Source organism: Babylonia areolata, chromosome 29 (assembly GCF_041734735.1).
Source record: "Babylonia areolata isolate BAREFJ2019XMU chromosome 29, ASM4173473v1, whole genome shotgun sequence".
NCBI lineage: Eukaryota > Metazoa > Mollusca > Gastropoda > Neogastropoda > Buccinidae > Babylonia > Babylonia areolata.
The window spans coordinates 41499148-41526731 of record NC_134904.1 but is presented as its reverse complement, the minus strand read 5'-3'; the positions used below and the strand labels follow the sequence as shown (position 1 = coordinate 41526731).

The 27584-nt window shown below is 41.1% G+C and overlaps 1 protein-coding gene across 1 annotated transcript in view; it reads right to left on the bottom strand.

The window, feature by feature from the left end:
- The window catches only part of LOC143275063 (amyloid protein-binding protein 2-like), a 31740-nt gene extending 5643 nt beyond the window's left edge, over window positions 1–26097 (bottom strand). The window contains exons 1-11 of the mRNA XM_076579126.1: window positions 25951–26097; window positions 21513–21601; window positions 20192–20346; window positions 16726–16849; window positions 14100–14268; window positions 13161–13217; window positions 12343–12375; window positions 10119–10186; window positions 7515–7620; window positions 4852–4976; window positions 3924–4009 (exon numbers count right to left, since the gene is read on the bottom strand). Of these exons, the coding sequence (XP_076435241.1) occupies window positions 3924–4009; window positions 4852–4976; window positions 7515–7620; window positions 10119–10186; window positions 12343–12375; window positions 13161–13217; window positions 14100–14268; window positions 16726–16849; window positions 20192–20346; window positions 21513–21601; window positions 25951–26097 (1159 nt within the window). The remainder of the gene's footprint in view (window positions 1–3923; window positions 4010–4851; window positions 4977–7514; window positions 7621–10118; window positions 10187–12342; window positions 12376–13160; window positions 13218–14099; window positions 14269–16725; window positions 16850–20191; window positions 20347–21512; window positions 21602–25950) is intronic.
- Window positions 26098–27584: the final 1487 nt, after the last annotated feature.

The following is a 27584-nucleotide window of genomic DNA, read 5'->3' as shown; positions in this document are numbered from 1 at the left end:
AATACAGTCCAATAATACATCTATGTAACAATACAGTCCAATAATACATCTATGTAACAATACAGTCCAATAATACATCTATGTAACCTCGCCCAACAACTTGTCCTCCAGTTCCTTGTCATGGCTGTCGAAGGCGATCTCTTCCAGGATCAGAGCTGTGGACCACATACAGTACAGTACTGTAATATCTCTATCTAACAATACAGCACTGTAATATCTCTGTACTGTAATATCTCTATCTAACAATGCAGTACTGTAATATCTCTATGTAACAATACAGTACTATAATATCTCTATGTAACAATGCAGCACTGTAATATCTCTATGTAACAATGCAGTACTGTAATATCTCTATGTAACAATACAGTACTGTAATATCTCTATGTAACAATACAGTACTATAATATCTTTATGTAACAATGCAGCACTGTAATATCTCTATGTAACAATGCAGTACTGTAATATCTCTATGTAACAATGCAGTACTATAATATCTCTATGTAACAATGCAGTACTATAATATCTCTATGTAACAATGCAGCACTGTAATATCTCTATGTAACAATACAGCACTATAATATCTCTATGTAACAATACAGTACTATAATATCTCTATGTAACAATGCAGTACTGTAATATCTCTATGTAACAATGCAGTACTATAATATCTCTATGTAACAATGCAGTACTGTAATATCTCTATGTAACAATGCAGTACTATAATATCTTTATGTAACAATGCAGTACTGTAATATCTCTATGTAACAATACAGCAATATAATATCTCTATGTAACAATACAGCACTATAATATCTCTATGTAACAATACAGTACTGTAATATCTCTATGTAACAATGCAGTACTATAATATCTCTATGTAACAATGCAGTACTGTAATATCTCTATGTAACAATGCAGTACTATAATATCTCTATGTAACAATGCAGCACTGTAATATCTCTATGTAACAATACAGCACTATAATATCTCTATGTAACAATACAGTACTATAATATCTCTATGTAACAATGCAGTACTATAATATCTTTATGTAACAATGCAGCACTGTAATATCTCTATGTAACAATGCAGTACTGTAATATCTCTATGTAACAATGCAGTACTGTAATATCTCTATGTAACAATACAGTACTATAATATCTCTATGTAACAATGCAGTACTATAATATCTCTATGTAACAATGCAGTACTGTAATATCTCTATGTAACAATACAGCAATATAATATCTCTATGTAACAATACAGCACTATAATATCTCTATGTAACAATACAGTACTGTAATATCTCTATGTAACAATGCAGTACTGTAATATCTCTATGTAACAATGCAGTACTGTAATATCTCTATGTAACAATACAGTACTATAATATCTCTATGTAACAATGCAGTACTATAATATCTCTATCTAACAATACAGTACTATAATATCTCTATGTAACAATGCAGTACTGTAATATCTCTATATAACAATACAGTCCTATAATACATCTTTGTAATAATACAGTGCTTGTAATACATCAATGTAACAATAGTCTATAATACATCTATGTAACAATACAGTCTTATAATACATGTATAATACATTGCTGTAATACATCAATGTAACAATAGTCTATAATACATATATGTAACAATACAGTTTTATAATACATCTATGTAACCTCCCCAACAACTCGTTCCCCAGCTCCTTGTCATGGCTGTCCATGGCGATCTCCCCCAGGGTCAGAGCTGTGGATCAAACTGCAGTGTGGCTCCAGGGAGTCAAAGTGGGGGTGTATTACTGCTATATTTGGACCATATCATATTTAGGTATGACAATCAGTCATGTCTGATTAAGACCGTTAGAACAGCTGAGGAGGCAGCAGCTGTCTTCACTGTCTGGGCTGGAAGTTGATTAGTGATGTCTTGCACTAGTTACATCCCCACACCACACTGACCACAAAGGGGCCATTACAAATCAAACCAACCTGACCACAGCTGACCACAATGGGGCCATTACAAATCAAACCAAGCTGACCACATAGGGGCCATTACAAATCAAACCAAGCTGACCACAATGGGGCCATTACAAATCAAACCAAGCTGACCACACAGGGGCCACTACAAATCAAACCAAGCTGACCACACAGAGGCCACTACAAATCAAACCAAGCTGACCACACAGGGGCCATTACAAATCAAACCAAGCTGACCACACAGGGGCCACTACAAATCAAACCAAGCTGACCACACAGGGGCCACTACAAATCAAACCAAGCTGACCACAAAGGGGCCATTACAAATCAAACCAAGCTGACCACACAGGGGCCACTACAAATCAAACCAAGCTGACCACACAGGGGCCACTACAAATCAAACCAAGCTGACCACAAAGGGGCCATTACAAATCAAACCAAGCTGACCACAGCTGACCACACAGAGGCCACTACAAATCAAACCAAGCTGACCACACAGGGGCCATTACAAATCAAACCAAGCTGACCACACAGGGGCCATTACAAATCAAACCAAGCTGACCACACAGGGGCCACTACAAATCAAACCAAGCTGACCACACAGGGGCCACTACAAATCAAACCAAGCTGACCACAAAGGGGCCATTACAAATCAAACCAAGCTGACCACAGCTGACCACACAGAGGCCACTACAAATCAAACCAAGCTGACCACACAGGGGCCATTACAAATCAAACCAAGCTGACCACAAAGGGGCCATTACAAATCAAACCAAGCTGACCACAGCTGACCACACAGAGGCCACTACAAATCAAACCAAGCTGACCACACAGGGGCCATTACAAATCAAACCAAGCTGACCACAGCTGACCACACAGAGGCCATTACAAATCAAACCAAGCTGACCACAGCTGACCACACAGAGGCCATTACAAATCAAACCAAGCTGACCACGCAGGGGCCATTACAAATCAAACCAAGCTGACCACACAGAGGCCATTACAAATCAAACCAAGCTGACCACACAGGGACCATTACAAATCAAACCAAGCTGACCACACAGGGACCATTACAAATCAAACCAAGCTGACCACACAGAGGCCATTACAAATCAAACCAAGCTGACCACAAAGGGGCCATTACAAATCAAACCAAGCTGACCACAGCTGACCACACAGGGGCCATTACAAATCAAACCAAGCTGACCACAGCTGACCACACAGAGGCCATTACAAATCAAACCAAGCTGACCACAAAGGGGCCATTACAAATCAAACCAAGCTGACCACAGCTGACCACACAGGGGCCATTACAAATCAAACCAAGCTGACCACAGCTGACCACAAAGGGGCCATTACAAATCAAACCAAGCTGACCACAAAGGGGCCATTACAAATCAAACCAAGCTGACCACAGCTGACCACACAGGGGCCATTACAAATCAAACCAAGCTGACCACACAGGGGCGATTACAAATCAAACCAAGCTGACCACACAGGGGCCATTACAAATCAAACTAAGCTGACCACACAGGGGCCATTACAAATCAAACCAAGCTGACCACAGCTGACCACACAGGGGCCATTACAAATCAAACCAAGCTGACCACACAGGGGCCATTACAAATCAAACTAAGCTGACTCACAACACCGCTGACTGTGAAGAAGACATTTTGATCTGACTAACTGCCAGTGCTTCAAATTACTAAAACAGAACACAAAATAATGTGAAAAGGTCAATTAAAACAATGTCAGAAGGACCAATCCGTCCACATCTCGCTCACTTCACATAAAATTATATAAAAAACATTGGAAAAGATCAAAAAAGGACAATTTCTGATGAGTCTGTTTCAGTCTAGGTATGATTTCAATCAAGTTAAAAATAAAGATTTCCTTCAGAAAAGTGAAATGGTGTGTCCAGCAGAGGATATCATGAAAGTCCTACCTTTGACCCTTTTGGACGAGGACAGGAGAAGGTGGTCAGCAGGCAAGATGTGACACAGGATCTCTATGGCCTTCTGGGCATGGTCCCTGCACACACCACAACTCTTACTGCCTTCAGTTACAACATGGTACCTGCACACACCACAACTCTTACTGCCTTCAGTTACAACATGGTCCCTGCACACACCACAACTCTTACTGCCTTCAGTTACAACATGGTCCCTGCACACATCACAACTCTTACTGCCTTCAGTTACAACATGGTCCCTGCACACACCACAACTCTTACTGCCTTCAGTTACAACATGGTCCCTGCACACATCACAACACTTTACTGCCTTCAGTTACAACATGGTCCCTGCACACATCACAACACTTTACTGCCTTCAGTTACAACATGGTCCCTGCACACATCACAACACTTTACTGCCTTCAGTTACAACATGGTCCCTGAACACATCACAACACTCGTTACTGCCTTCAGTTACAACATGGTCCCTGCACACACACACACACACACACTCACCATGACACTCTACACTCCTTACTGCCTGGCGTCTTTAAACTTGCCAGTGCTGTACCCAGAGGTAGTTGAGGGAGCTTACCTGACGTCTTTAAACTTGCCGGTGCTGTACCCAGAGGTAGGAGAGGGAGCTTACCTGACATCTTTGAACTTCCCAGTGCTGTACCCAGAGGTAGGTGAAGGAGCTTACCTGGCGTCTTTAAACTTGCCGGTGCTGTACCCAGAGGTAGGAGAGGGAGCTTACCTGACATCTTTAAACTTGCCGGTGCTGTACCCAGAGGTAGGAGAGGGAGCTTACCTGACATCTTTAAACTTGCCGGTGCTGTACCCAGAGGTAGGAGAGGGAGCTTACCTGACATCTTTAAACTTGCCGGTGCTGTACCCAGAGGTAGGAGAGGGAGCTTACCTGGCGTCTTTAAACTTGCCGGTGCTGTACTCAAAGACGTAGGTGGCGTAGGCCAGGTCCTCATGAGCTATGGCCACGTGCAGGTTGTTCCCTCCAAACACCTTCATGCGGATCGACAGCGCCAGCTGTTCACATAACAACACAACAACAACACATGTTCACATGACAATAACACATTATCTCTTTGCTTTCTTGCCAGCTGTTCACATGACAACAGTACATTGTTTCTTTGCCTCCAAACACCTTCATGCAGATGGACAGGGCCAGCTGTTCACATGACAACAGTACATTGTTTCCTGCCTCCAAACACCTTCATGCAGATGGACAGGGCCAGCTGTTCACATGACAACAGTACATTGTTTCTTTCTCCTAACACCTTCATGCAGATGGACAGGGCCAGCTGTTCACATGACAACAGTACATTGTTTCTTTCTCCTAACACCTTCATGCAGATGGACAGGGCCAGCTGTTCACATGACAACAGTACATTGTTTCTTTCTCCTAACACCTTCATGCAGATGGACAGGGCCAGCTGTACACATGACAACAGTACATTGTTTCTTTCTCCAAACACCTTCATGCAGATGGACAGGGCCAGCTGTACACATGACAACAGTACATTGTTTCTTTCTCCTAACACCTTCATGCAGATGGACAGGGCCAGCTGTTCACATGACAACAGTACATTGTTTCTTTCTCCTAACACCTTCATGCAGATGGACAGGGCCAGCTGTTCACATGACAACAGTACATTGTTTCTTTCTCCTAACACCTTCATGCAGATGGACAGGGCCAGCTGTACACATGACAACAGTACATTGTTTCTTTCTCCAAACACCTTCATGCAGATGGACAGGGCCAGCTGTACACATGACAACAGTACATTGTTTCTTTCTCCTAACACCTTCATGTAGATGGACAGGGCCAGCTGTTCACATGACAACAGTACATTGTTTCTTTCTCCTAACACCTTCATGCAGATCAACAGGGCCAGCTGTTCACATGACAACAACACATTATCTCTTTGCTTTGTTTTTACATTTCAGGCATGATGAATGATGACGGGGTGATAACGATATTGTTGCTTAGGGGATCCATTTATGTTTGAGACAACTTGACGAGACTGTATTCTCTCTATGATGGGGGTGATGACTATGCTGCTATGGAGATCTATTTAGTTTGGGACAACTTGACAAGCCTATACTCTATGATGGGGGTGATGACAATGTATGAATGTTGCTTTGGTGATCCATTTAGGTTAAGGACAACCTGACAAGGCTGTGTTCTCAAAACTGATCCCATTGTCAACCAGGCAGAGAGGAGGTAGGTGTGGCCACTATGTAGTGTTGTGAAACAATGGGTGGCAGGCTGTATTTCTATCACTGTTCACTTCGCCATAGCAAATGCAATACTGCATACACCGAGTTGAAAAATACTTCAGAAAATAAAACCACCTTTGTTCTTTCCTCTTAGTGTTTCTTTCTCTGTGTAGGAGGCAGTGTGAGTCAAACTCATCGCCATAAGTGGACTACTCTTCGCTCTTTAATATGCAGTGCCGTAAAAGTTTGCTGATGTATGCTTCTGGTCTGAGAGGGTTGGTGACAAAACTAGGTTGTGGATATTGCTGCTCTCAAACAGTCGGCTAAACAAACTTACCAAATAAAAGATCATGTTCTCTACATTTAAGTGGACTAATTTTTGCATTGATGTCTTATTTCATTCATAAAAACGAGGCACAAAATTCACCTGATTTTTGATGCTCTACTGCTCTTCCAGACAAAATAGATCTTTCCATTGAACCCACTTCTGAAAATTTCATTCTTTCTTTTTCAAATTGCTTTATAAAATGTGACTGTCTCCCACTAAATGATAGATAACTCGCGCTGCATTCAATTACGCTACAAGCAAAACAGTTAGAAGAATTATCTATAGAAACACTCACTGAAATTAAAAAAAAAAAAAAAGGAATGGAGCTAGATGGGTATCACGAGGAGAAAAAATACAATATTTTTGTAGCTTGGAAAAAAACATGTTAATAATGTTATGAGAAAACATTTCAGACAAAAGAAAAGAATCACCTGATCAAAGTGACACTATCAATAAAGTTAAAACTTTTTATGAAAATTCAAACCGAAACAGAGAAGTAGAAAACTGTGAAATTGAAGATATTATATTTCAATTTGAGACCCCCAAACTGTTACCCAAAGAAATAACTAAACTGGAAGGCAGCATTACTTTAGAAGAAGCAAGCTATGCTCTTAAGAATATGAACAACAACAAAAGTCCTGGTACTGATGGTTTGTCAGCCAAATTTGTTTAAGTTTTTTTTTGGAATTCAGCTGAAAAACCACAGCACTGACAGACCTATTTAAGTATCGGTATCATCATCATCATCATCACAGCACTGACTGACCTATTTAAGTATCCGTATCATCATCATCATCATCACAGCACTGACTGACCTATTAAAGTATCGGTATCATCATCATCATCTTCATCAACATCACAGCACTGACTGACCTATTTAAGTATCGGTATCATCATCATCATCATCATCATCACAGCACTGACTGACCTATCTATCGGTATCATCATCATGGCACTGACTGACCTATTTAAGTATCGTTATCATTATCATCACCATCATCACAGCACTGACTGACCTGATACACAGTGACAGCAGAACTGATGGCGTCCACATTCAGCAGAAAGAAGCCATAGTCCAGCAGAGCGTCTGCATACTTAGGGTGCTCAATGCCAAACTGCTCCCTGCAACACACATCACACACTGCAACACACATCACACACTGCCATGTGCTCAATGACAAACTGCTCCCTGCAACACACATCAATGCTCCCTGCAACACACATCACACACTGCAACACACATCACACACTGTCATGTGCTCAATGCCAAACTGCTCCCTGCAACACACATCACACAATGCAACACACATCACACACTGCCATGTGCTCAATGCCAAACTGCTCCCTGCAACACACATCACACACTGCAACACGCATCACACAATGCAACACACATCACACACTGCCATGTGCTCAATGCCAAACTGCTCCCTGCAACACACATCACACACTGCAACACGCATCACACAATGCAACACACATCACACACTGCCATGTGCTCAATGCCAAACTGCTCCCTGCAACACACATCACACACTGCAACACACATCACACACTGCAACACACATCACACACTGCAACACAGATCACACACTGCCATGTGCTCAATGCCAAACTGCTCCCTGCAACACACATCACACACTGCAACATGCATCACACACTGCAACACACATCACACACTGCAACATGCATCACACACTGCAACACACATCACACACTGCAACACACATCACACACTGCAACATGCATCACACACTGCAACATGCATCACACACTGCAACATGCATCACACACTGCCATGTGCTCAATGTCAAACTGCTCCCTGCAACACACATCACACACTGCAACACACATCACACACTACAACACACATCACACACTGCAACATGCATCACACACTGTAACACACTTCGCACACTGCAACACAACACACATTACACACATCACACACTGCAACACACATCACACACTGTCATGTGCTCAATGCCAAACTAAAGAGTAAGGTCAGCCCAAACAAAGTTGGTCTACAATAGCACTTCAGAAGGATGAATGTTCTACTTCTGTCTGCAATAATACTTCAGAAGGATGAATGTTCTACTTCTGACTGCAATAATACTTCAGAGGCATAAATGTTCATGTACTTCTGTGCAAAAATACTTCAGAGGGATGAAATGTTCACATACTTCTGTCTGCAATACTACTTCAGAGGGAATAATATTCTTCTACTTCTGTCTGCAATAATACTTCACGGGGATGACAGTTCTACTTCTGTCTGCAATAATACTTCAGAGGAATGACAGTTCTACTTCTGTCTGCAATAATACTTCAGAGGGATGAATATTCTTCTACTTCTGTCTGCAATAATACTTCAGAGGGATGAATGTTCTACTTCTGTCTGCAATAATACTTCACGGGGATGACAGTTCTACTTCTGTCTGCAATAATACTTCAGAGGGATGACAGTTCTACTTCTGTCTGCAATAATACTTCAGAGGGATGAATATTCTTCTACTTCTGTCTGCAATAATACTTCAGAAGGATGATTGTTCTACTTCTGTCTGCAATAATACCAGAAGGATGATTGTTCTACTTCTGTCTGCAATAATACTTCAGAGGGATGACAGTTCTACTTCTGTCTGCAATAATACTTCAGAGGGATGACAGTTCTACTTCTGTCTGCAATAATACTTCACGGGGATGACAGTTCTACTTCTGTCTGCAATAATACTTCAGAGGAATGAATATTCTACTTCTGTCTGCAATAATACTTCAGAGGGATGAATGTTCTACTTCTGTCTGCAATAATACTTCAGAGGGATGACAGTTCTACTTCTGTCTGCAATAATACTTCACGGGGATGACAGTTCTACTTCTGTCTGCAATAATACTTCAGAGGGATGACAGTTCTACTTCTGTCTGCAATAATACTTCAGAGGGATGGGTGTTCTACTACTTCTAAGATCATCTAATAATGGTCAACAAAAAGCAAAGCGAACTCCATCCTCTCTTGTGAGCGAGAGAGAAAAAAACACGAAACCAAGTGAGAGAGTGAGTGAGTGAAAGAATGAGAGAGAGAGAGAGTAGTGAGACTGCAAAGTAGTATGTGCAAGTGCGTATGTGTGTGTGTGAGCACATACACGTGTGCACACATGCACGTATATGTACATGCATTGATACAGAAATTCTTCTGTATTTGTGTTTGTATATGATGTTCAATTTCTATTTGTACCTTTCAGAAATACATTATCCTCTCCCAATATTCCTTGTGACCCCCCTACACTTGACTGGGGTTAACATTAACGGACACACAGCCTTGTACAGCCAGCGGGGCAGTGACTTCATGGCCAGTGTGTAAAGGGCTTGAAATAGGAAAGCAGGGCTTAATCCTCTCCTTCCACTGTTTTACCCTTCCCAAAATGGCCAGGTGTCCATTACCACCTGGCTGGAGTGCGGAATACTGGAGTAAAGTGCCTTTCTCCTGGACACAACACCAAGCTGAAATGGGGATTTGAACCCCGATGTACTGGTGAACACCATATCAGCAATCCAATGCCTGACCACTTCTGTCACGACTGAACACAAATTTCATTTGAAGTTCAGATCAAAGTCAAGGTACTCACCTGGCCTGATGGACAGCAAGCTTGATCAGCACTTCTGCTTTCTTGAACTCTCTCTTCACCACACAGGCCTGTCACACACACACAATGTATACATCATCATCATTCTCTGACACACAGACACACACACACACACATGTATACAACATCATGATTCTCTGTCACACAGACACATCATAATGATTCTCTGTCACACACACACACAGATACATCATAATGATTCTCTGTCACACACACACACATTTTCATCATGATTCCTGTCTAACAGACACACACACAACATCATGATTCTTGGTCACACACACACATACATCATGATTCTCTGTCTCACACACACACATACATCATGATTCTCTGTCACACACACATACATCATGATTCTCTGTCACACACACACACACACATTTTCATCAGGATTCCTGTCTAACAGACACACACACACACATACATCATGATTCTTGGTCACACACACACACACACACACATACATCACGATTCTCTGTCACACACACATACATCACGATTCTCTGTCACACACACATACATCACGATTCTCTGTCACACACACATACACCATGATTCTCTGTCACACACACGATTCTCTGTCACACACACATACATCACGATTCTCTGTCACACACACATACATCACGATTCTCTGTCACACACACATACACCATGATTCTCTGTCACACACACACACACACAAAAAAACACAGCATCATGATTGTCTGTCACTCACAAACATACATCATCATTCTCTGTCACACATACATCATGATTCTCTCACATACACACACAGCATTATGATTCTCTGTCACACATACATCATGATTCTCTCACATACACACACAGCATCATGATTCTCTGTCACACATACATCATGATTCTCTCACATACACACACAGCATCATGATTCTCTGTCACACATACATCATGATTCTCTCACATACACACACAGCATCATGATTCTCTGTCACACATACATCATGATTCTCTCACATACACACACAGCATCATGATTCTCTGTCACACATACATCATGATTCTCTCATGTACACACACAGCATCATGATTCTCTGTCACACATACATCATGATTCTCTCACATACACACACAGCATCATGATTCTCTGTCACACATACATCATGATTCTCTCACATACACACACAGCATCATGATTCTCTGTCACACATACATCATGATTCTCTCACATACACACACAGCATCATGATTCTCTGTCACACATACATCATGATTCTCTCATGTACACACACAGCATCATGATTCTCTCTCACACATACATCATGATTCTCTCACGTACACACACAGCATTATGATTCTCTGTCACACATACATCATGATTCTCTCACATACACACACAGCATCATGATTCTCTGTCACACATACATCATGATTCTCTCACATACACACACAGCATCATGATTCTCTGTCACACACACACACATACAACATCATGATTTTCTGTCACACACACACACACACACATGATTCTCTGTCACACATACACACACACACATCATGATTCTCTGTCACACACACACAAACATCATGATTCTCTGTCACACATACACACACACACACAAACATCATGATTCTCTGTCACACAGACATCATCATGATTTTCTGTCACACACACAGACACACACACACACACCCAATAACACAGAGAACATCATGATTCTCTGGACACAGAGACAGACACACACACACACACCCAATAACACAGAGAACATCATGATTCTCTGCACACAGAGACAGACACACACACACACACCCAATAACACAGAGAACATCATGATTCTCTGCACACAGAGACAGACACACAAAAGGGGAATGGGGGGATTGCCTAGCAGTGATTAACACTTACAAAAAAAATCCTGCAAAACCAATTCACCATCATCCCACAAAAGCAGATGAGGATTGTATCTACATTTGTTGCTGTGCCCTGGTGTTGTTGTTGTGGAACTGAAAACTGTAAGATTTACCTGAATCAACAAGCCTTATATACATCAATGAAATTAAGTCCTCAAAAATAAAGGCTTAAAAAAAAAAAAAAAACATTATGAAGGGAGCCATCCATTTGTTCAACTGAAAATGAATTCAAACATAAAACATAAAAGTGAAAAAAAAAATCATCATTTCTTCTTTTTTTTTCAATTAGAAGAGAAAAAAAAGGAAAAAAAAGGAGTATACTAACACTTACCTTAGCACACTGTCTCAGCACGTCTACCACCGTCTGTGGAAACAAACACACAAATGTATTATTTAAAGGCATCTGATCCATGAAAACAGTCTGTCCAATGACCAGAGAAATAAACATGAACCTACATTCTATCTACTGCTGGCAACAGTAATAGAAGATGATCCAGATTAATATTATCAATGCTGATGAATCTTTGATGCACCGGCGACAGATCCCAGATCTAAACAATTTATGCTATCTGCAGTCATGAAGTGTTTTGCTGTGTCATTGACTGAAGTAGTTTATGTAGCACTCATGTCAAATGCTTCAAAAGTTTTTGGTGCCTGCGTGCATGTCATGGATAGATAGCCTTCTGTCATGACTAGCATTTTGACATCTGTGAACTTCAATCAACCGCCATGGCCAGAAAAAAAGTGCCCATATTCCGCCTTCTGACAAGTCACTCTCTTCTCAAAGCCTCTTCACTACATGGACAATAACAGAGAACAAGGACTGAAGAGCTTCTCCGTTTCTGAGTGTATCTAATTCAGATTCAGATCCAGGCATGCAGTGTGAAGAAAAGTGTGGTGCTGAGTGACATTTTCAAACACATTCTCTCAAGCATATAGTTCCCTGCATTTTGAATCAAGTAAGAATCCAAACAGTCTGGGAATACAGATCAATGCAGGAGTCCAATCAACTGAAAATGAATTTCTCACCAAAAAATATACTCAATTTTCTCAACGAACTGACACATCTCAGGATCAACCCCTGGGGTTCTCATATTTAGAGATTTCCGTAAATTTACAGAAAAATCTCATCTCATCTAGTTTGCTTACCCTGACACTGACAGAACTGTTGAGTTCTCGTAGGGCGTCAAAGCATGCCTTGAATGCCTGCAGACATAAACAATGATAATTATACACACATATATTTACATGAACAGTTGAATGCCAGCAGACATAAACAATGATAATCATACACACATATATATATTTACATGAACAGTTGAATGCCAGCAGACATAAACAATGATAATCATACACATATATAACGGAACTGCAAAAACTCAGAACACCATGCATAACTGTATCATTGTTGTGTGGTTGTCAGAAAAGAAAGAATCTAAAGGGCTGAAGGGTTGTGTGCATCACACTGCGTGCGTCCATGTGTGCATGCATGTGTGTGTCTGTGAGGGAGAGAGACAGAGAGGAGAGAGAGAGAGGAGAGAGAGGGAGAGAGAGAGAGAGAGAGAGAGAGAGAGAGAGAGAAATGAACCATCTGCATATCTACAAAAAGTATCAAGGAAATTAACAAAACTGGCATTGTCGAGTGATAGATACTTGGAAAAAAACCCTCTGACATCATAGATTTGGGGGCTTATGGGGGCAGTTGCTGTCATGTACTTCAGGGTGTAAATTTGTTACTACGCCTAAATTGTAGATGTAAGTAGACTGCTATAGACAGCTAGCATGGACCCCGGAAAGAAGAAATGTAGACATGTGTAGACTGTTATAGACAGCTAGCAAGGACCCCGGAAAGAAGAAATGTAGACATGTGTAGACTGTTATAGACAGCTAGCAAGGACCCCGGAAAGAAGAAATGCAGACATGTGTAGACTGTTATAGACAGCTAGCAAGGACCCCCGGAAAGAAGAAATGTAGACATGTGTAGACTGTTATAGACAGCTAGCAAGGACCCCAGAAAGAAGAAATGTAGACATGTGTAGACTGTTATAGACAGCTAGCAAGGACCCCCGGAAAGAAGAAGATACTGACGTCATCATAGAGGCTCTGAGCAAAGAGCAGAGCGCACTGCTCGGCGTACAGGATGGCACAGTTGACAGTGAAGCCTTGCTCTGACAGGCGCTTCACCACGCCAAAGGCTTTTTCACAGGTCTTGGTGGCCCACTTGTACCGGCAGTTCGCGTTCTGTACGTGGAACAACCTGCCCACACACAGGTCAACAACATAACCCTCTGGATTACCATGTCTGACCGCCAAACAGTATGACAAAAACAGTACATAACATGACTCTGATTACCATATCTGACTGCCAAACAGTATGACAAAAACAGTACATAACATGACTCTCATTACCATATCTGACTGCCAAACAGTATGACAAAAACAGTAAATAACATGACTCTGATTATCATATCTGACTGCCAAACAGTATGACAAAAACAGTACATAACATGACTCTGATTATCATATCTGACTGCCAAACAGTATGACAAAAACAGTACATAACATGACTCTGATTATCATATCTGACTGCCAAACAGTATGACAAAAACAGTACATAACATGACTCTGATTACCATATCTGACTGCCAAACAGTATGACAAAAACAGTACATAACATGACTCTGATTATCATATCTGACTGCCAAACAGTATGACAAAAACAGTACATAACATGACTCTCTGATTATCATATCTGACTGCCAAACAGTATGACAAAAACAGTACATAACATGACTCTCTGATTATCATATCTGACTGCCAAACAGTATGACAAAAACAGTACATAACATGACTCTCTGATTATCATACCTGACTGCCAAACAGTATGACAAAAACAGTACATAACATGACTCTTTGATTATCATATCTGACTGCCAAACAGTATGACAAAAACAGTACATAACATGACTCTTTGATTATCATATCTGACTGCCAAACAGTATGACAAAAACAGTACATAACATGACTCTGATTATCATATCTGACTGCCAAACAGTATGACAAAAACAGTACATAACATGACTCTCTGATTATCATATCTGACTGCCAAACAGTATGACAAAAACAGTACATAACATGACTCTGATTATCATATCTGACTGCCAAACAGTATGACAAAAACAGTACATAACATGACTCTCTGATTATCATATCTGACTGCCAAACAGTATGACAAAAACAGTACATAACATGACTCTCTGATTATCATACCTGACTGCCAAACAGTATGACAAAAACAGTACATAACATGACTCTTTGATTATCATATCTGACTGCCAAACAGTATGACAAAAACAGTCGACAGCATGACCCTTTCGATTACCATATCTGACTGCCAAACAGTATGACAAAAACAGTACATAACATGACTCTTTGATTATCATATCTGACTGCCAAACAGTATGACAAAAACAGTACATAACATGACTCTGATTATCACATCTGACTGCCAAACAGTATGACAAAAACAGTACATAACATGACTCTCTGATTATCATATCTGACTGCCAAACAGTATGACAAAAACAGTACATAACATGACTCTGATTATCATATCTGACTGCCAAACAGTATGACAAAAACAGTACATAACATGACTCTCTGATTATCATATCTGACTGCCAAACAGTATGACAAAAACAGTAAATAACATGACTCTCTGATTATCATACCTGACTGCCAAACAGTATGACAAAAACAGTACATAACATGACTCTTTGATTATCATATCTGACTGCCAAACAGTATGACAAAAACAGTTGACAGCATGACCCTTTCGATTACCATATCTGACTGCCAAAAAGCATGACCAAAACAGTACATAACATGAACTTCATGGTGTAAATGGATACCCATGTCTCACTGTCAAGATAGCATGATAAAAACAACTTTCCATGTGTGAAACTGCAAGATATACATAAACAAACTTCTATCTATCTATCAAAATCTATCTCTATCCATCTATATATCTAAACAATCTTCCATCCAGTTAAATTCATTGAGCTGCATGCCATGCCGTAAATGGCTGTGGAAGAGCTGCCAATCAACTGTCAAGTTTGTCCCCCTGTGAAAAAAAGTGCCCTTTATTTAGTTTTGTTGGTTTGGTAAATGCAATCCGTGGCCATAACATCCAAAATAGCCTTTGATTTTGACAGTTTCCAATCTGTGGCCATAAGGCACAACATCCAAAATGGTCTCTGATTCTGACATTTTTTCCTGTAAAAAATACGGCTCTTCAGGAATGGTCGGCGTGTCTGCCCGACTGTCCACAGCAACAACAAACCACCTGATCTTTAGGCGCGTAAGTACAGGTGCCCAAGCCTTTTACGACCACAGAGCAGTGAATTCATATCACTGGGTCCCCTACAAAAGTAAAAAGCCCTTTTAGCTGACGGATTTTAGGAGTAAAGTCTGGTACCCATTACACCTGGGTGAAGTGAGGTAAACTGGAGCACAGTGCATTTCCCAGGAACACATCATGCCAAAACAGGGCCTCAAACCCTGCTCACTGCTTACCACAGGCTCAGAAATCCAGCGCTTGACCAATTCTGCCAGGGCACCTTAATTTAGTTTTCAGGCGGCAGTCAGTGAGTGGGCAGGTTAAAAATTTATTATGAAACTGCGCCCTAGGAAATATGGCCCACTCCTGTCTCACCTGACACAGTACTCCAGGGCTCTGAAGAGACTGGCCTCTGAGCTGTCCTTCTCAACAGCAGCCAGGCACTCACTGTACACCATCTCACTGTTCTGGAACCACCCTGCCTCCGAGAAAAAGCTTCCTGCGAACACAAGATTCAGACATGACCACACAACATTCCATACAGGGTTCACACACACACATGACCACACAACATTCCATACAGGGTTCACACACACACATATGACCACACAACATTCCATACAGGGTTCACACACACACACACACATGACCACACAAAATTCCATACAGGGTTCACACACACACACATGACCACACAACATTCCATACAGGGTTCACACACACACACATGACCACACAACATTCCATACAGGGTTCACACACACACATGACCACACAACATTCCATACAGGGTTCACACACACATGACTACACAACATTCCATACAGGGTTCACACACACACATGACAACATTCCATACAGGGTTCACACACACACATGACCACACAACATTCCTTACAGGGTTCACACACACATGACCACACAACATTCCTTACAGGGTTCACACACACATGACCACAGAACATTCCATACAGGGTTCACACACACACGACCACACAACATTCCATACAGGGTTCACACACACATGACCACACAACATTCCATACAGGGTTCACACACACACATGACTACACAACATTCCATACAGGGTTCACACACACATGACCACACAACATTCCATACAGGGTTCACACACACGAGCACACAATATTCTATACAGGGTTCACACACACGCAAGCACACAACATTCCATACAGGGTTCACACACACATGACCACACAACATTCCATACAGGGTTCACACACACGAGCACACAACATTCCATACAGGGTTCACACACACACAAAAAAACAACATTCCATACAGGGTTCACACACACATGACCACACAACATTCCATACAGGGTTCACACACACACAAGCACACAACATTCCATACAGGGTTCACACACACACACATGACCACACAACATTCCATACAGGGTTCACACACACACATAACATTCCATACAGGGTTCACACATGACCACACAACCTTCCATACAGGGTTCACACACACATGACCACACAACATTCCATACAGGGTTCACACACACGAGCACACAACATTCCACACAGGGTTCACACACAGATGACCACACAACATTCCATACAGGGTTCACACACACACATATGACCACACAACATTCCATACAGGGTTCACACACATACGACCACACAACCTTCCATACAGGGTTCACACACACACAAGCACACAACATTCCATACAGGGTTCACACACATACGACCACACAACATTCCATACAGGGTTCACACACACATGACCACACAACATTCCATACAGGGTTCACACACGCACAAGCACACAACATTCCATACAGGGTTCACACACGCACAAGCACACAACATTCCATACAGGGTTCACACACACATGACCACACAACATTCCATACAGGGTTCACACACGCACAAGCACACAACATTCCATACAGGGTTCACACACATACGACCACACAACCTTCCATACAGGGTTCACACACACACAAGCACACAACATTCCATACAGGGTTCACACACATACGACCACACAACATTCCATACAGGGTTCACACACACATGACCACACAACATTCCATACAGGGTTCACACACGCACAAGCACACAACATTCCATACAGGGTTCACACACACATGACCACACAACATTCCATACAGGGTTCACACACACATGACCACACAACATTCCATACACTGATACAGGGTTCACACACACATCACCAAAATTCCATACAGGGTTCACATACACACAACCAAAATTCCATACAGGGTTCACACACTTACAAACAACTAAAATTCCGTAAGTGGTTCACACACACACAACCAACCAAAATTCCATACAGGGTTCACACACACATAAACAACTAAATTTCCATACAGGGTTCACACACACACAACCAACCAAAATTCCATACAGGGTTCATACACATCACCAACCAAAGTTGGAGTCTTATGCTAGAGATATTTATACTCACGTAATCCTGTTTTAGTACAGTTGATATATTTAATGTGTCTGGGCGTGTGCGCACGTGCATGTGTGTGTATGTGTGGGTGTGAGTGTGTGCGCGCATGTATGTGTGTCTAAAAAAGGTGTGCTTTTAAGGAATGTATTTCTTTTTAATCTCAGCAATATTTACTTGATGTTTTTATTGTTTGGTGGATCATGCTTTTTTTTATTCATTCTGTGAACACATTGGATTGAGCTGGTGTGATGTTTTATGTTATGTTCATACCTGGCTCGATGATGTAAGGCGCTTTGAGCAGCATTAGTACTGGATATCGGGCCATAGAAAAGTTATGAATTATTATTATTATTATTATCATTATTATTATAATACCTGTAACTGATGCTTCTGTGCCTTATTTGCTTAACCTGGATTGGGTGTTTCGAAGACCGGCAGTTTTTATAAATTATACCGATGTCACTGCAATATTTTGTTCTATGCACTGTGCAAACTATATCCCCAAAAAGCTGTGTGTGGGTGCATGCATATGGGCAGTTGCATGTGTGTGTGTGTGAGGGGGGTCATGGAAGGTGGGTGTGTGTGTGTTTGAAAAAGTGGAAAGATGATATTTTTATCATGCTTCCTTTGTTATGAATCTGTTCTGTGTGGTTTTGCAGCAGAAATTTACTGTTTTGCTTGGAATGTGCATGTATCACTGACAGCAGCACTGAGATAAGTTAGTGTGATTGTGACGACTGCCCACTGACCCTGAGCATGACCTGTGAAGAGATAAGTTAGTGTGATTGTGACGACTACCCACTGACCTAGAGCATGACCTGTGTGTAGAGATAAGTTAGTGTGACTGTGATGACTACCCACTGACCTAGAGCATGACCTGTGTGTAGAGATAAGTTAGTGTGACTGTGATGACTACCCACTGACCTAGAGCATGACCTGTGTGTAGAGATAAGTTAGTGTGACTGTGATGACTACCCACTGACCTAGAGCATGACCTGTGTAGAGATAAGTTAGTGTGATTGTGACGACTGCCCACTGACCTAGAGCATGACCTGTGTAGAGATAAGTTAGTGTGACTGTGACGACTACCCACTGACCTAGAGCATGACCTGTGTAGAGATAAGTTAGTGTGATTGTGACGACTGCCCACTGACCTAGAGCATGACCTGTGTAGAGATAAGTTAGTGTGATTGTAACGACTACCCACTGACCTAGAGCATGACCTGTGTGTAGAGATAAGTTAGTGTGACTGTGACGACTACCCACTGACCTAGAGCGTGACCTGTGTAGAGATAAGTTAGTGTGATTGTGACGACTGCCCACTGACCTTGAGCATGACCTGTGTAGAGATAAGTTAGTGTGACTGTGACGACTACCCACTGACCTAGAGCGTGTCCTGTGTGTAGACACTTGACCAGGTCTGCCTGTTCACCCCCCTCTGCACACTGCCGGATCTGAACTTGGAACTGCTCTGTCAGAGTCTCTATCAGTTCTTTGTTGTGGTCCATCAGGTACTGGAACATATAGTGAAGCTTGGCCCTGCACACACACATGGCACAGTCACTTTGACATGAATCATGGCCCTACACACACACATGGCACAGTCACTTTGACATGAATCATGGCCCTACACACACACATGGCACAGTCACTTTGACATGAATCTTGGCCCTGCACACACAAGGCACAGTTACTTTGACATGAATCTTGGCCCTGCACACACATGGCACAGTCACTTTGACATGAATCTTGGCCCTGCACACACATGGCACAGTCACTTTGACATGAATCTTGGCCCTGCACACACACAAGGCACAGTCACTTTGACATGAATCTTGGCCCTGCACACACACATGGCACAGTCACTTTGACATGAATCTTGGCCCTGCACACACACAAGGCAAAGTCACTTTGACATGAATCTTGGCCCTGCACACACAAAGCACAGTCACTTAGACATGAATCTTGGCCCTGCACACACAAAGCACAGTCACTTTGACATGAATCTTGGCCCTGCACACACACAAAGCGCAGTCACTTTGACATGAATCTTGGCCCTGCACACACAAAGCACAGTCACTTTGACACGAATCTTGGCCCTGCACACACAAAGCAGTCACTTTGACATGAATCTTGGCCCTGCACACACAAAGCACAGTCACTTTGACATGAATCATGGCCCTGCACACACAAAGCACAGTCACTTTGACATGAATCTTGGCCCTGCACACACAAAGCGCAGTCACTTTGACATGAATCTTGGCCCTGCACACACAAAGCACAGTCACTTTGACATGAATCATGGCCCTGCACACACAAAGCGCAGTCACTTTGACATGAATCTTGGCCCTGCACACACAAAGCGCAGTCACTTTGACATGAATCTTGGCCCTGCACACACAAAGCACAGTCACTTTGACATGAATCATGGCCCTGCACACACAAAGCACAGTCACTTTGACATGAATCTTGGCCCTGCACACACATGGCATGGTTACTTAGGTGTTCAAAGTACATGCTACATATGATATAGGACCTCAGTTTATCATCTCATCTGAATGACTTGCATCCAGACAACCACTGAAAGCAAGTGGAAGAGGAGAAAATTCTGGAAAATATGGTTTGAACCTGCGCACAAAGTTTCTCTTCCTTCCTATGCAGACACATTACCACTTGGCGAGCACTTCACTGAGAGGAAATCTCACCTTTTGTTGTTGACACGGAGTATTCGTGAAAATACTTTCAGCTGGCTGAACTCCATGTACAGTTGGCTCTGCTTGTTGTGAGTAAAGAGCTGCACACACAACAACCAAGAATGAAGCACTCGTTCATTCAAACACACAGCTGAGGTAATTTCATCTGCAATGAAATTACATGTGTCCACAGACAAAAAAGGTAACTTTAGATCAAATGTTATCACTGGGTGATAATTCGTTTAATCATATATGTATACATGATGTATACACATTCATTCTACTTATATCCACAGACAGTCAGTTAAAGATCCACGGTTCGAATTTAACTCTTTTTTGAGTGCTAGTCAGGCACTCGGAACAAAACATTTGAGTGCCCAATTGTAGTTTTGGGCGCCAGCATAATAAAATAAAATCTTCCTTCATTTCAATGGTGTGCCATGGAAAGATTTTCTGCCAGGCATCATTGTACACCTGCTGGCGCTTTGATTTGTACTCCTGCTGTTTATTCTTTTTGTCATCCTGAGCTTTCGTCTCTGTTTCGGGAGCCTTTCTTTTAACATTGAAGAGCGGATACATCCTTCGTCACTGATGCGCCATAAACGTTAACATCCGATCACGCACACGCAAAGATGCTGCTCCACAAAGTGAGCTCAGCAGACGACACTTTACACTGCGATCAACCGCATTCGAGCTTGCTTTCTTGGTGTGTCTTTTAATTAATTTTCTTTCACCTCTATCAATTTTTGAGTGCCAACTGGGCACTCTTGACAAAAAAATTGTGTGCCTGAGCCAACTTTTCATAGTGTTTGCACCTTGGCATAAGCAGGCATACTAACACTTCTGCTGTTTCAAGTCTATTATGATCTTAACAATCCATTTCATTACAAATAAAATTATGGCATTTTTTCCACCATGCTCAAATCTATATCATTTAAAGAAATCTTTAAATGTGTGCAGAGAAGTGTTTGGGTATGTATAAAGATCTGAATGTGTGTGTGTGTGTGTGTGTGTGTGTGTGTGTGTGTGTGTGTGTGTGTGTGTGTGTGTGTGAGTGCATGGTCGTTTGCATTCATGAGAAACAGAGAGACATGGATATTAGGGACAGTCTGAAAGTATAGAACTTTCAGTTTCACTTTCAGAAGCTAATATAAATAAGTAAATAACTATATGGTGTAAGTCTGGGATTTTTGTAATATCAAAAACCAATCTCTAATGTACAAAATACCATAAAAAAAAGAAAAAAAGAAAAGAAAAAAGAAAATGAATTCTTTTTTCATATTTCAAAGCAAGGAAGCCAATAGATTATATTCAAACTCAAAGTGGACAGTATCAGTATCAGTAGCTCAAGGAGGCATCACTGCGTTCGGTCAAATCCATATACGCTACACCACACCTACCAAGCAGATGCCTGACCAGCAGCGTAACCCAACACGCTTAGTCAGGCCTTGAGAAAAGAAAGATAAATACATAAAAATACTACTACTACTACTAGTACTACTAATATTTATAAGGCACAAAATCTTGATGAAGTCAACTCTAAGCGCACAAAGACCCCCCCCCTCCCCCACCCAAAAAAAACAACCAAACAAGCAAACAAACAAACAAACAAACAAAAAAAACCGACAACAAAAAAACACAACAACAAATAAAAGACAACAATGACGAGGAATAAGCAAATAAATGTAAAACATGCAGACACACATCCACACACACACACGCATAACAGATATGCAACAAACATGCAGTTTCACAGATATGAAAGCACAATCAAATACACATAAACGTACATGAGCCCCAACACACACACACATTACCTGGCCCCCCACCCCCCCCCCACTCATTTCTAGGCTACGTATCGCAGCTTCCATGGCACACACACACGCACATGCACACACACACTTACTTGTTCAAGCACACACACATACGCCCATATCCCCCAATCCCAACCCCACACACATATATATAAATATATACATGCACAGCCGCACATTCCAATATTCTGTTGCTCCCATACTGTAGACATGCACACACACACACACACACACATATACCTCATCCTCTACACACACACACACACGCACGCACGTGCACAGAGCTCTCCTGACACATCTGTACACTTACACCATCACGCATGCACACAGACACACACATGCAAAGAGGCTGCCACTGGTAGAGCACGATGCTTTGCAAATCAAATGAATATCGGCATCATTTTCAAACCAACGTTGCACAAATTTCTTCAAAACAGAACAGAGTGTCTGTCGTCTTTTCCAAATACAACAGACTGAGCAACACGCTAGATGCCACATTCTTGGCATCGGAGATCATTTCCCACCCCTCTTGCGGCCAAAGTGAACAAACATTCTTTAACTCATTCAACCCTGCGCCTGCCTGAGCAGTGTGCACCACCAATCGCCGTTCTCCGCCTGAGCCTGCCTGACGGGCGAAGAAAACCGTTTATTTAAACCGGTTTGTCAGCTCATTAGTATGCATTAAACTGCCATGTAAAGGCAATAACTCCCAACGTGACTTCCTTCCTCACTGGCACATGAAGTTTCATTAAAAAAAACACGAATGAATAGTGTGTTTTTTATCCGGTTTTCTGCATCGATATGGTAAAATGTCAAAGGCTTACTGTGCAGTTTATAGCTCAATGAAATTATGATGGACACTTGCAGCGAATTCAACCCAGATAATGATGATTTGTCTAGTAATTCTTTCGATAATTCATGGGAAAGTGAAAGAAATGAAATTAGCAACCAGTGTTGACAACCAAGTAGATAGCCCACAACCTTCAACATCAACAGAAGCTAACATTTTACTATTTCTGTTTTTAATTTAAAGTTACAAGTATACTATTACATCCTTTGTCTTGAGAAAATTACATTTCATTCATAATGTGAAGTTTGGTAGCTATTGGTTGAGCGGCTGCTATAATTTTTTTCCTGAAGTGAAGCATCCGTCCCCGTTGATGCAGCTGGGCCAAAACATGCCAGGCTGGGAGGGGTTGCACAGGCAGAAAACCTTAAATGGCTGAAAGGATTAAATTATTGTAATAATCTTTATAGTATAATGACAACGGACTCTCCGAAAGTTCAAAGAACAGTAGTTAAAAAGGCACACACAAACACACACAAAAAAAGAACTGAGGTAATTTAATGTTCACATCTGAGTTCGTTTGGTACTATTATTAGTATTACTACTTGTAGCACTACCACTACAATCACTTCCACTATAACTTGGGATACACACAAACTGTCAAACAATAAATCAAACATGTATCACTGTATGTCAATGAATCATTCCATGACAGCCACAAAGTTTACCTTTTCTTGTTTTGGCAAAGTGGATTTGTTTCATGGCTGAGAATCTTGGTTATATTTAGATAATATACAGTGTTCACAGAAGATGGCTTTCTTTGGTTGATAAATCTAGTTTAGTTGTTATGAAGAAAAATTAAAAATCATTAAATTCAAAACTGTTGCAATCATAATGCTGTACATATTTTTTCCAATCATTTGAATGTGACTGTAAAATGTATTACTTCCATTATGGTGCCAACTTCAAGGTTATCTAGCAACAACTAACAATCCACAAACGAGTCTGTAAATTCTGTTCTCTATATTAATAAGATCACAAACTTAATAAAAATGTGATAAAGATTATAGATTTTATTAATTTTCACAAAATTCCATATTAATCCACAGTCCATCAGCTCCTCAGAAGTGGGGATGGTGTGGCAACTCATGTCCTGATGGTGGCAGAATTTGCCTTTCACTAGTTTCAGACAGGTCTGTGCTTGGATAAGGTATTGCGGTTGAGACTGGCTTTGTGGCAGACATTTTTGTCTGGTATTGTGGCTGAGACTGGTTTTGTGGCAGATATTTTTGTTTATAAATCCTTGTTTGCTCCTGTTGCATACCACAGAACTGCTTGCACTGGACATCGCAGAACTTATCTGACAAACAGATTTCTTTTCTGATCATTTTCAGAACTTTTCTTTTAAGTTTTTCACGACACGTGTAAGAACTTGCGTGGCTTTTTGCAGTTGTCCAGCAAAACCATTCTTTTTGTCCAATATTTGGAATGAAAAGAGCCACCATTTGTTAAAGACACTTTATATGCAACTCTATGTATCGGGTGATTCCTATAATCGATGCCCAAAACTATGACATGAGGTAATGATGAGTAACAGTTTTGTTGTCGAAAATACCTAAGATTTTCATTATCATTTTTATATAGTTCGCAATGCAAATTTGCTACTTTTACTTATATTCAATGATTCCTTCTTTAAAATCTAATTTGCTGGCACCAGGTGCTAATAATCAAAGAAAAAAGCATGTCAAACGTAGCTGAAATAAAATAATTGAAGTACACAACAAACACATCTGAAATCGACGAAGATGATCTTATCAAATTTCCCAGCGGTGCACATTTAGAAACTTACCCCATGATATAAATCAAACTGTACATCCTCGGGTAATGTGTTTATATCTTTTTTGTAACGACTATATGTCCTTTGTGAAGCAACAATAACGGCCACAGCTGAATTGTATAGAGAGTCTGGGACCCACTTCAACCTCTCGGCTTCCATCTTGGATATTGAAATGACACAGGTAAGGGGAAGCATTCACCGGAAGCACTGGGAAAAATTGACCAGAAGTAATCTTTCTTATTTCCTCTTCCACTTTGTTTTTCCACTAAGGAGGAAGGTGGCAGAATGGTTAAGACGCTCAGCTGCCAATACAGAGAGTCCGTGAGGGTGTGGGTTCGAATCCCGCTCTCGCCCTTTCTCCTAAGTTTGACTGGAAAATCAAACTGAGCGTCTAGTCTTTCGGATGAGACGATAAACCGAGGTCCCGTGTGCAGCACGCACTTGGCCCACTGAAAAAGAACCCATGGCAACGAGAGTGTTGTCCTCTGGCGAAATTACGTAAAATGAAATCCACTTTCATAGGTACACAAATATATGTAAGCATGCACTCAAGGCCTGACTAAGCGCGTTGGGTTATGCTGCTGGTCAGGCATTTGCTCAACAGATGTGGTGTAGCGTGTATGGATTTGTCCGAACGCAGTGACGCCTCCTTGAGAAAGTGAAACTGAAACTTTTCCACTTCACAGTAGCTGACGCCGAGATAATAATTATGTGATGTATGACAGCCTTGCTACTTTTTATTTTATTTTATTTTATTTTATTTATTTATTTATCTATTTATTTTATTTTATTTTCATTATTAATATTATTATTTATTTATTTGTTTATTTATTATATATATATATATCTTTGTATATATGTGTGTAGGGTTGGGGGTGGGAGATATGGGCGTGTGTGTGTGTGCTTGTACAAATAAGTGTTCATCTGTGTGTGTGAGTGTGCGTGTGTGTGTGCGTGTGCGCGCGCGCGCGCGCGCGCGCGCGTGTGTGTGTGTGTGTGTGTGTGTGTGTGTGCCGTGGAAGCTGCGATACATAGACTAGAAACTCCGAGTGTGTGGAGGAGGGGGTAGAGAAGGTACAGGGAAATTTGTGGTGTGTGTGTGTGTGTGTGTGTGTGTGTGTGTGTGTGTGTGTGTGTGTGTGTTGGAGCTCATGTACGTTTATATGTATTTGACTGTGCTTTCATATCTATGAAACTGCGTTTTTGGGGCATATCTGTTATGCATGTGTGGGTGTGTGTGTGAATGTGTGTCTTCATGTTTTATATTTATTTGCTTATTAATCATCATTGTTGTCTTATTTATTTAAGTATCTATTTATTATTATCGTTATTTTATCATTATTTTCATTACTACTATCTTTTTTTTTCTTTTTTTTTTGTCATAATTATTATTTATTTATTTATGTATGTACGCTTATATATATATATATATATATATATATATATATATATATATATATATTTTTTTTTCTCAAGGCCTGACTAAGCGCGTTGGGTTACGCTGCTGGTCAGGCATCTGCTTGGCAGATGTGGTGTAGCGTATATGGATTTGTCCGAACGCAATGACGCCTCCTTGAGCTACTGAAACTGAAACTGAAACTATTTGTTTATTTATTTAATTATATTATTATTATTTATTTATTTTT